Raw genomic sequence first — 11,484 nt, 5'->3', positions numbered from 1 at the left:
CCTTCACAGCGCGTTCGGCAGTTAGCGAAGCGGCCGGGGAAAGGCCGGTTCTTGTCCTCGTTTTATGGATTAAAAGTGTCCACGACAGGAGCACAGAGGGCGACGTACTTTACCACGAACACGCGAGGTCCGGGGCCTAAGAGTGCCGAAACGCAGCGCGGGATCCCGCGGCCCTTGCCGCCCACACTGGGAAGGAGAGCGGCAGCCTAGCTCCAGCCAGCCAGGCCTCCAGACCCGGCCTGGGGGCGGAGTCTGAGGGCGGTGGCGTGCGCTGGGCGGGCCGGGGGGCGGGCCGACGGGAGGGGGCGCGGGTGCGCAGCAGGGTCTCAAAGGCTGAGGCGCCGGCCGCCCTGAGGCCCGGAGCAAGGCTGCCCCAGGGCCGCACCATGGACTCGCGACCCGAGGAGTATGAGCTCAATGGCGACGTGCGCCCGGGCTCGCTTGGCTCCCCGGACGCCTCGGTAAGCACCCCTACCCCCGTGGCGCTCTGCGACCTTGGCCGATGCCCGCCCTCTCTGAGCCCGGCGCCAGCGGCCCCTAGGGACCTATGGGCGCCGACCAGCTGCGCGCCGCGTCCTTAATGAGGGTGGCGGTGGTCGCCACGCCCCGTGCGTTCCGCCCCCTACCCGCGCGGTCGGGGGCCCCAGCGGCGGCCCTGGGGCTCCAGCCACCCCGGAAAGTGAGCGGGGGCGGGGGCGGTTGGCAAAATGCCGGACGTGGCCCGGGGCAGGTAGCGCCCACACCGAGCTGCACAGCCGAGGGGCCTGGGCGCCACCTTCCCTCCTCCCCCCGCCACTTCCCGCGGGCCCCTGCGTTCCCGGCTCCCACACCACACTCCAACTTTGCCTCTCCGCCGGCTCGATGCGCGCCCGGACTGGGCGGAGTGGATCTCGGCTTCTGGGCCCCAGGCCAGCAGCGGGCAGACAGTTACGTCACCCACGGTGTCCACGGAGACCGCACAATCTTGTGCGTGCCCTGATGGGGAACTTGGTGCCGCTGTGGCCCCCTCTCCTCTCTCCACCCGCACGACAGGCTCTATTCAGAGCCTGCCCTGCTGGCCTGGAAGCACTGTGGGCATGGGGCAGGCCCTGGCAGGGGTCCCATATTACAGCTGGTACCCTCCCACCCTGGGGTCCTGTCCCACTGGCAGGGCCAGAGTAGCGGTTCCTAACTGGCTTTGCCTTGGACTAGCACTTCCCCAGTGCCTCTGTTTATGGCGCAGTCCTGAGCACCGCCCTCCCAACTTGTTGACTTTGGACATTCTTTCAGTTTCTGACCCCCTGGGGATGGGGGTAGGGACGGTGGCCATGTGCGCCTGACTGAGGCAGAGACCGGCCCTGCTCAGGTGTGGGTGACCAGTCCTAGGCGATGTTGTAGTAACAGGCCACGTTTAGGGGATGGGGGGAGAACATGTGGGGCAAGCAAGGCCTTGGACTGGGGAACGGGCCCTCAGCAGGCAGGATGGGTGTGCTCAGGGATCACTGCGTTCATTGGCTTTGGGACCAGTTGCAGTTGCTGCAGCCCTGTACCACTCAGTCTGAGAGCTGAGACCGGTCCAGACGGAGAAGCCACGGCCAAAGTACTGAACTCCCAGGGGTTGGTTCTGAAGGCAGGTGGGAGTGGGGTCAGGAAGGCTTCCTGAACAGTGGGGACATTGGCACTGGAATGGGGTACAGGTATGCCTGGGAAGGGCATCCCATCCCTGGAGGTCGTATGGGAGGTCAGACCTTGCCAGCTATGGAGGCCATGGAGGGGCTGGAAGCTCATGTGATAGTGAACACATTCTTCCAGGGTGGCTCCAGTCACAGGCAGGGAGGCCCTGGGAGAGATGGTCAGTACTGAAGGCTGCTCTGCTCACCCTGCCTGGGGCCCAGGCCCACCCAACACTGCTCTCCAGCCTCCGCCTTCCCCTTCCCACCCTCAGGACCTGCCTCACTGTGTTCTTGAGCACATCACTCTGTCTCAGTTTCTCATTTGTGAAATGGGGTGAGAGTAGTACCTCCCTCAGAGGGTTATGGTGAGGATTAAATGGGCTAATGCGTGTGAAGTGCTGTAGGAAACTGGGCACACAGCATTGTTAACATTCCTGCCTGCCACACAAGACCCTCTCCCAAAGATGAAGCCCAGGCAGGGTTTGGTAAGGGCAGCACCTTCCCTCAGGTGCAATCCCTGTGGACAGGCATGGCCCTCCCCCTGCACCTCACCTGGCTTTTCCACAGCCTTCTCTCCTGGCGGTCCCTGCCTGAATCTGAGCCCCAAGCTCCTGCTTGAGGAGGGGTAGAAAGGCTTGCTGGGAGGAGGGGCAAACCCCAGGATCTTCAGATGTGTCCCCACTTAAGCAAGAGCCCCAGACAGCAGGGTGTGTGGGCTGGGTCACCACTATGTCCTTGGCTGCAAGAGGACTGAGTGGGAGGCCCAGGCCCAGAGCCCCCATCAGTCTCAAGACGCCCTGCCATGCGGCCTTGGGCAAGTGCAGACCCTCTCTGAACCTCAGTTTCCTCCTCTGTGAAGTGGGGCAGGATCACTCACCTCCCAGGGTGGCTGGGCTCAGGGAAGAGTTATATGTGTAATCCATGGGCAGATGAGCCCTGTCGGGCCAGGGTGGTGGGGGAGCTCTGCAGATGTCCCCCTCCACGTGCCCCATATCCCTATGGCCTCCACACAAGGCCCGTCCGCTCAGATGCCCCGCAGGAGTGAGTTGGAGTCTTCACTAAGTCAACTCACTTTGGGCTGGCAGCAGCAGGAATAGTAAACATCAATTTTATTGTGAAAATAAATGCGGTCCTTGACTGTGTCATGCCCGGGGATTTATCTCAGGGGGCAGCTGCGTTGGACCCTGCAGCAGACTCTGGGCCCACAGCCAGCTGAGGACACAGCAGGGAGGTGGCAGGACAGGGTGCAGTGAGGCTCCTGGGGCCACATTTGGGCTTGGAAGCCAAGTCCTGGGAGGGAGGGGTACGTGCACAGCCTCAGCTGCTGGGGGAAGTTTGCTCCTTTTCTCTTAAACTTTTTTTTTGGCTGCGCTGCATGACATATGGGATCTTAGTTCCCCGACCAGGGATCGAACCCATACCCCCTGCATTGGAAGCATGGAGTTTTAACCGCTGGACCTCCAGGGAAGTCCCAAGTTTGCACTTGTTCTCATTTCTGCTCTCCTGGCAGATCCCGAGGCTGGTGGGGTCTTGGCCATGTTCCAAAAGGCAGCCCTGACGTGGCTGCGGGGTTACTGCTAGCCATTGCTGAGTCCACAGGAAGCGGGACTGCCCAACCCAGCCCAGCTGCAGCAGGGAACCCCCTGCCCCCACCCCAGGAAACTTCCTGCCATGCACTCAGACATGGAGCAAGAGACATCTCGGGGCTGGCTGGGTGCGGGCGGTATGGGGACAGTGCAGGAGTAAGCCAGTGTGACCTGGAGCAGGTGACTTCATGCTGAGTCCGGGTGGTGGCCACAATAACAGCTTATGCCCCGCACTAGTGGGTCAGACAAGGGACACCCCAGGCCCCAACAGATCCTACTCAGTCAGTTCTTTGGTCCCAGCCAGAGGCAAGGACGCCAGAGCCCGCACATCCACTGTTGCCCACTGAGCCCAAGGGGAGGGGCCTTATGCAGAAGTGGCTGCGATAGCCCAGCATCTGGAGCTGGACCTCCAGTACACGCTGGCTCTCACTCAGCTCATGCATTTTCTGGGGCTAGTACTTTCTCTTCCTTGTTATGGATTTTTTAAGTGGAATTAATTACAAATTGGTACAGTTCATTTTGGAGGCAACCTTTCAAAGTGGTGAAGCCTGGGTGGTGAGGAAGAGGAACATCCAGTCCTGCCCTGCACCAGCTGTGCTCTGACCAGCCACTGGACCTCTGAGCCCTTCATTCACTCCCCTTTATGTGCCCATTTTATAGATGAGGAAACTGAGGCACAGACCAGTCATTCTGTTGGTCCGTGGTGTGGCAGGATATGGAGATGATAAAGGATAGGTGCTGATGGAAGGCCCACACCCCAGCTCCTCCCAGGGTAGCTGATGAACCTCATAGATTTATTGGGGGCTTGGTTCTACAGATATGAAATTGGGCTCTGGGAGCGTGGGCAGGAATTCCCATGTGGGCTCCTTGTTCCATACTTGTACATGGGGTTTGGAGTCAGTGGCAGAATTGGGGCAGGCAGGATTGGAGGAAGTCCATAACCAAAACCCTGAGGGGTCCTGCAGGGGTTCAGTGGGCCACGGCCCTGGCCTGCCCTTGTCTCCCAGGGGAGCAGAGAGTGTACAGGCAGGAGGCTGGGGGTGGGCCAGACCTCCTGGGCCCAGCTGTAGGCCATGGGCAGCCCATCCAAGCCCAGGGTGGACTGGAGGATGCATTGTGCTGAAACTGGGTTCTCTGAGTACCACAGACCTGCTTTGAATCCTGCTTCTGTCCCAACTCCCCTCCCTGTCCAAGCTGAGGTTGCCCAGCAGTGTGACCCTGGGCCAGGTGGCCTGGGTCCCTGCAAGCTGCCTACCAATGGCTGGGATGAGACCCTCTGTCCACAGAAAGTGGGCTCAAGGAGCCAGCCCTGTGGGCATCTGCCGAAGTCAGCTCCCTCCCCACAGGCTCCTTCCTGGCTTTTAGGGGAAAAAGTCTGGCAGCCCCAAGCTTACTCAGCTTCTGGGATGCCGTTGAGGTTTCAGGGAAGTCCTCTTGGCCCTAGGGACACATTAAACTGGGTATTTGTTCCCTGCACTGCCCAGGTCATGGGCAGGGGTCTCGGTGAGAGGGTCCCAGCATGGCTTCTGGCAGCTGGGTGGGCAGGTGGCCTGTCCAGGCCCATAGAGCTCCGCACCTGTGAGAGGTGGGCTCTGACCGCCCCCCCCAGCCCCAGTGACCTTCTCAAGATAGCAGCCTCCCTGGGATTCACCTGTGCAGCAGTCACCTCTAGGGCCCAGAGCTCCCTCCACAGCTCAAAGCCCCTCCGCAGAAGGCCTAGGACACAAGGTCAGGCATGGGAGAAGCGGATCAGCCCTGCAGCCTCCTCCCCACCCAAGCCCCTACCACACAAACCTCCTGGGCTCTCTGACCAGGGTGGACATGAAGCTGTGCCATGTCCTGCGTGGCCCTAAGCTTTGAGGTGGATAGGCTGGTTCAAATTCTGATCTGCCCCTCCCTCACAGTAGCCCTGGGTGAGCCCCCCTGAGCCTTAGTCTCCCACTCTATAGAATGGGAGAACAGTGCTCTTTCTCAGTGTTAGTGGGGGCACTTGGTAGGTTGTAGAGCTTCCCAGACTGTGGCCTGGGGTGTACAAATGGGGAAACTGAGGCCCAGTGAGGGGGAACGTGTTGTCAAGGCTACACTGCCAGGCTATAGTGAGCTGGGGCTTGACCAGAGCTCCCCCCCACCAGCCCCCCGGCCTGCAGCCTCTGGCCAGCGCTCCTTATCACTGCACAGGTTGAACAGGAAGCAGATGGCCGTATGGGCAGGAAGTGCCCTGTATCATGAGGGGCACATGGCCTGGGGCCCTTGCTTCCTAACTGGGACCCTGAGACAGTGGCCAGACCCCCCAGAACCTCCTGGCATGTTTGCTCCGTGGCCCTGTTGCACACATGGGAGACTGAACCCCAGAGGGGCCTGGCTGTCCTGAGGTCACTCAGCTAGAGCCAGGGGCTGGGGACTTCTGAGCACCCAGGCTCACAGATGACCCAGACCCCAGACCCCCACTGCAGGCCCCAAGGGGACTGTCGTGTCAGCTCTCAGGGCTTCTGAGCCCTGGGACCTGGGTTCAAATCCCAGTGCAACCCTCACTTGCTATTGGCTTTGGACAAGGTTCCTCCCCATATAGCCTCAGTTTACCCTCGGTAAGTGGGGCATGAGGACAGGGGGACTCCCTGGAGGAAAGCACCTAGCTAAAGGGTGAGTAAGATGATGGGCTGTGCCCTGGGCACCCAAGATGGAGGACAGCGGGGCACAGGCGCCCTATGCTGGGGGCACTGCTGCTGATGGTGTCATTCTGTATTTGAATGTGCACGTGGCTGCATGGGCATAAAATATTTCAACAGTTCGAGAGAGCTCAGAATAAAAAGGAATTCTCCCTCCTCCTCAGAAGCCTCCACAGTTAGCCTGGATGTGTACATATGTGTGTGTGTGTGTGTGTGTGTGTGTGTGTTAATGCATATATACATATGTATTGTATATGTGTGTATACATGTTATGTATACATGCGTCTGCATGTGTGCTCATCTGTGTTTGTGCATGTGTACTGTGTATACATGTTTGTGTGTGCTTACACACATATATGTATTGTGCTTGTGTGTAGATGTGTATTGGGTACTTACGTGTGTGTGGAAGACATTTTGGCACTTCTGGTTTATGCAACATAGGGGCACATGGCCAGCGGGCCAGTGTCTCCAGGATGCCCACACCCAGAGGAGCACACAAATGGTGAAGCATGGCCAGATGGGCCGCTTTGCAAGAGCAGAGCTGGGAGACAGCCTGGTGCTTTTGCGGGGGAGGGCACGGACCCTGGGGAGGAGTGGTGTGCCTTGGGTGTTCTTGGTCTAGGGGTGTGGCCCACCCAGATGTGAGTGCAGCTGTAGGCCTGGCATGGAGAGGCAAAGGGGAGAGTTGAAGAAAGAAAGAGGAGACCTCAGGCTGCACATGGAAATTCCCAAAGAGCAGGCCAGGGCCCTGGGTCCAGTGGAGGAGGCTTTCCCTGGGGGCTCTTGGGTCTAGAATTTTAAACCAAGTAGATTTGCTACTTAAGAACAACTGACACTGAGGGAAAGCAGGACATAGCAGAGCCGCCTACGTTCCTGTCCTCCCTCCTGGGCATGTTATTCTAGATTAACTTTAAAAGACATAATGTAAAAATGAAGATCCCGCCCTTCTGTAGTTCTGTGAAATATGTCCAGCTGCAGAAAGTAGAGGCTTGCCCTCCCCAGAACCCCCACGTCCCATCCCTGCCTCTTCCATGACTCTAGAAACAAGATCTGAATGGCCCCAGGAGGCCTAGTGGCTCAGGGATTCCTGTGGACAAGCGGCCAGGGCTGAGGGGTACAGATTTGTCCTGGGAGGTTGGGGAGGGGCCTGGCCAGGGGCAGCTTGAGGAGAGCAGAGGGGCTGGATACAAAGAGGAGGCCTGGCTTCAAGTGAAACAGCCGCCCCAAGAGGTAAACTCCAGTCCTGGGAGGGGTCTTTGTGGCCTGGACTCCAGCCTCGGAGGCAGACCTTCTCCTGCCTAACTACCCTCCCCACTCCTGCCCTGGGACAGAAGAGCCTATCCTACAGGGGGAGTCAGCTCTGGGTGGGGCCCTGGGGCATGGAGGGCCCTTGGGAGGGACAGGGGCCCTGGCCTTGAGGACTGGGGATGTTCTCAGGCAGAAGTGAGGGAAGTTATCAGAACTTGTGTTCCTGTTTTATCAACGTGAACATGAAGGCAGAATGAGCCCTGGAGATCCACTGTGCAGCATGTCGTGACCAGTACAGCACTCTAAGGGTGATATTAGTATTATCACAAATACTAATAATAAAGGGTCAGGAGAAGACTCTGGATGTGTGGTGGCCTGGATGTGGTGATGGTGTCACGGTACACACTTAGCTCCGAACTCTTCAAGTTGTTCACGTTTATTATGTACAGTTTTTGTGTGTCAATCACACCTCAGTAAAGTGGTTTTAAAAATTTTTTTAATAAAAATTAAGGAAGAAGCTAAGCTCAGTTGCATTGTAGAATGCTGAGGCATCTGTTGAGCACCTGCTGTGTACCTGCACAGCTGGGAGATGGCCTGGGTGGATCGGCCATCCCAGGAAGACTTGTTTCAGGTCTGGGCGAGTATGCAGGGATCTGGAATCCAGATGCCGTCATGTCACTTCCCGCCCTGGCACCAATCACCTCCTGGAGAGGAGGGCAGGCAGGGGCATGCAGGGAAGGCTGCCAGACAGCCCCGCCCATGGCAGGCAGACAGTTGGCGGCATTTTCCCATCTAAAACCAGAGTGTGTGCTAAGGTTGTGTTTTGTTTCCTTTCTCTTCCAGGACTTGATTCCTAGGGTGGGTCTTGCAGGGGCTGCACAGCCTTCTCTGGGCCTCTTGTTCTATTAATAAGCACTTCCCTTTCGAGCCCTTATCTGGGCCCTCACCTGCTGATCCGGTCAACCCCCACATCCCTGGGAAGGAGACCAGGCTCAAAGGGGGGGACACCAGGGTGGGCCCAGGCCTGCAGCCCCCTGCCGCAGAGCCCAGGCTGACCGCCCCCCTCCCTGCAGCCACCCCGCTGGGGCAGGAACCAGCCCATCAACATGAACCATTATGCCAATAAGAAGAGTGCGGCCGAGAGCATGCTGGACATCGCACTGCTGTTGGCCAACGCCTCCCAGCTGAAGGCTGTCATCGAGCAGGGCCCTGGATTCGCCTTCTTCATCCCCCTGGTGGTCCTCATCTCTGTCTCCCTCATGCTGCAGATCGGTGTGGGCGTGCTGCTCATCTTCCTTGGTGCGTGCCTGGGCAGGGGCCCCAGCAGTGGGAGGGCCCTGGGGTACCCCTGCCCCACGGTCAGCTGATTCTGCCTGCACGCACCTTGGGATGCGTCACTTACCCCACGGAGTGTTTTCCAGGCCCTCACAGAGCTGCACGGGAGCCCTGGCCCTTCTCACTAGGCACGTGGTCCAAAATGTAGCTCCCACCGTGGCCCCCAGAGGGACCCCATGTCTCCATCTTTCCACTCACCCAAGCTGAGGACACAGGAGAATGTCATAACTGTGCTAAGAGTTGATATGTACTGGGCACCTGCTGTGTACCCTCTAGACCTTATGGCGGTCCGTAGGGACTAGGTGGTAGTCCTGCCCCCAAGGTGAGGGTCAGGGCTAAGAGCAGCAAGAGCTTTGGGCTCCCCACAACCGCTGCCTGGCTGTGTGACCTCAGGCAGGTTACACGACCTCTTGGACCTCTGTTTCCTTGCCTAGAAAGTGGACATAAGGACAGCCTTGGGTAGGTGTGAGGATGGCTAGATTATCATGCACCAGCACTCAGAAAGGTGCTTGCCTGTGCACATTGTGCCTTAAAATCCAAGCCTGGGCCTTGGGCCTCCATGCCTTCCACTTCGTGACCAGGCACCAGGCCCCTCTGAGCTTCTGTTCACTGAACAAGGGGGAATGCAGTGGTCAGGCCACAGATACCAGACTGCCCAGGCCAGAGCCCATTGTCTGTAATGTATTAAGGCAGCCATGTCTCTCTCTGGGGGACAGAAGAGGGCCCCTTGGTGTTGCACAGCCCTGGGCAGTGTCTGCTCCCTCTCGCCCACAGTCAGGTATGACCTCAACAACCCTGCCAAGCATGCCAAGCTGGACTTCCTCAACAATCTGGCCACCGGCCTGGTCTTCATCATCGTCGTGGTCAACATCTTCATCACTGCCTTTGGCGTCCAGAAGCCCACGATGGACATGGCACCCCGGCAGTAGGGGTTCGGGTGAGCTGTCAGGGCCGGCCCCGGCAGGGTCTACACGTGCCCCCACCACGAGCCCACCCACTCACCCCACTGGGTCACCGACCCAGCGTGGGGGACTCAGGGTCTTTCATGCAGAGCCCCTGTGACTGCATCTGCCCTCACCTGGGCCTTGCAGGGTGGGCGCCCCCGGCCGTGTGCAACCCCACACCACACTCAGCCCACTGTCCTCGCTCAGAGAGACCCAGCGCCTGCCGAGGGTCACCCCACTTGGGAGCAGGAGCCACAAGGGAGTGGAGTGACCCTCATAACACACTCAGCAAGCCCCTACTATAGGGCCTCAGACACAGGCAACCCTGATTGTCATGAGGGCAGATGCAGAAGGTCAGTGGGTCTGGCATGTGTCATGTGTCCAGAGTCTGGAGCCCTGGCCAGGGCTGCACAACACAGGTCCACCCACCCTTGGGTCCAGCAGTCCTCGGGCCTGCCCCAGAGGAGAGGTGGGTGCCACAAACAGACAACTGTCCATCCACTAGCACAGCAGAGTGGACAGGAGACTGTCCCTACACAGCAAGCACCTATGTGTCAGGGGCATACTAGAAAACCTTACACATTGAGCAAGTAGACAATGCCGTAAGATGCTGGGAGCAGGGCCTTTGTGTGGCCCCATTGTGAGCATCTGGCCTCCACTTGCCCGTGCCATTGCTATTGGCCCCACCAATAGCATCCGATTCACTGCCCAGCTGCTGGTACCAGTTTGTTGTTAAGTCTGTCCCCCGTGGAGGCCTCTGGATGCCAGCCTGCTCCCTCACTCATTGCATGATGACTGGGCCACTTATTCGTCACCTGCTTGTGTGCCCCAGACACAGTCCTGACTCTCCCCAAGCACCAGCCTGGCAAGGAGCCCTTGTGGGCCCCACGGCACATGTCCACCCGCCGGCCCATGCTCTCAGAGGGCCCCTATCAGAGCGTGCTGGGACCAGGCTTTTAAATCCTGACAGTGACCCAGAAGGGGAAACTGGGGCTCTCCCAGGTCAGAATTGGGCTGTCTGATTCCGGAGTCGGAGTGACCCCAACATTTGTGGGCTGGTTGCCAGACACAATACTGAGGCAGGGTCACCAGAACAGAACTGGAGGCCCCTCTGGCCTTGGCGACCCTCATGCCTCTCCTCTCCCTTCTTTGCAGATGCCCCCGGATCGTGCCTGGCCGCAGCTGCCTAAACCCAGGAGGCGCCTTGCCCTTGAGGCCCACCCTCCTGTGCGCGCATTCCCCCGGACCGCCATAGCCCAGGCTGGCCCCGCTGGACTGCATCCAAGCAAGCCACACACGGTCAGGCAGCTCGGGCCAGCACAGGGCCTGCCCCATCCTCAGCCGCTCCCCCTCCTGGGGCATGGCGCGGTGAGGCCAAGAAGACAGGACTGTAGAGTCTTCAGCAAGGGCCGTCGCTGCCGTGGACACACAGCAGGCCCAAGGATGGGGGGCAAGAGGCTGGCGCCGCCTCAGGACATTTCCAGAGGGATGAGGAGGCGCCTGCCCTCTGCCAGTGCAGCAGTGTCCTGGCCTTGTGTGCTGCCCACCCTGAGTGACCCATGACCTCTGCACTTCCTGACCCAGGACCGTAGACCACCAGCGACCCTGTGGGACCCCCACCGTGGCCACTGACTCAGGCCTCACACCCTCTACCAGCAGTGACTCGGCAGGGCCCTACCCCTCCTTGGCGGTCTGAGCCCCCACTTTTCTAAGTACAAGTAACCAGTAAAGCTGATGCTCCTCCTCGTGTGGCTCCCAGTGCCATCCTCCCCTCCCCCAGGCCTGGGTGCTGTGCACCGTGCCCCTCAGAGCACCAGCCTGTGCAGGCCTCCTCTCTCTCTCCCCACAAGCCTGTGAACTTTGTGGGGAGCAGCCTCTGTTGGCATCTCCAGACATCACCCCCATGTGTCCTCGGGGACTGGTGACCCCTGACCAGACCCTCATGGAAAGTTCCAGCACTCCCACATTTCCTGCAGTTTGCATGCCCACACAGGTCCCTTCTGCACCCACAGTACTGGCTCACCTTGTGGTGGTGCGGGGCACTGCTGGTCAA

The 11,484-nt window shown here is 59.3% G+C and overlaps 1 protein-coding gene across 1 annotated transcript; it reads left to right on the top strand.

Moving 5' to 3' along the window:
- The first annotated feature begins 302 nt into the window (after positions 1 to 302).
- Positions 303 to 11,178, top strand: NINJ1 (ninjurin 1). The gene is made up of 4 exons (XM_029201380.1): positions 303 to 461; positions 8,226 to 8,451; positions 9,262 to 9,424; positions 10,587 to 11,178. Exons 1-3 carry the CDS (start codon positions 387 to 389, stop codon positions 9,414 to 9,416), a joined length of 456 nt encoding a protein of 151 aa, XP_029057213.1. The 5' UTR covers positions 303 to 386; the 3' UTR covers positions 9,417 to 9,424; positions 10,587 to 11,178.
- The last annotated feature ends 306 nt before the right edge of the window (positions 11,179 to 11,484 follow it).

The sequence above is a fragment of the Monodon monoceros genome, unplaced genomic scaffold (assembly GCF_005190385.1).
Source record: "Monodon monoceros isolate NGI ecotype Baffin Bay Population unplaced genomic scaffold, NGI_Narwhal_1 Super_Scaffold_5, whole genome shotgun sequence".
Classification (NCBI taxonomy): Eukaryota; Metazoa; Chordata; class Mammalia; order Artiodactyla; family Monodontidae; genus Monodon; species Monodon monoceros.
Note: the sequence above shows the minus strand (reverse complement) of the source record. Positions and strands in the feature narration are given on the sequence as shown.

Bases quoted from the DNA above. Each gene is read 5' to 3' on its own strand.
- NINJ1 (XM_029201380.1), top strand. From the start codon at position 387: ATGGACTCGCGACCCGAGGAGTATGAGCTCAATGGCGACGTGCGCCCG. The intron at 462-8,225 runs GTAAGCACCCCT...CCCTCCCTGCAG, and splicing joins TTGGCTCCCCGGACGCCTCG to CCACCCCGCTGGGGCAGGAA. The intron at 8,452-9,261 runs GTGCGTGCCTGG...TCTCGCCCACAG, and splicing joins CGTGCTGCTCATCTTCCTTG to TCAGGTATGACCTCAACAAC.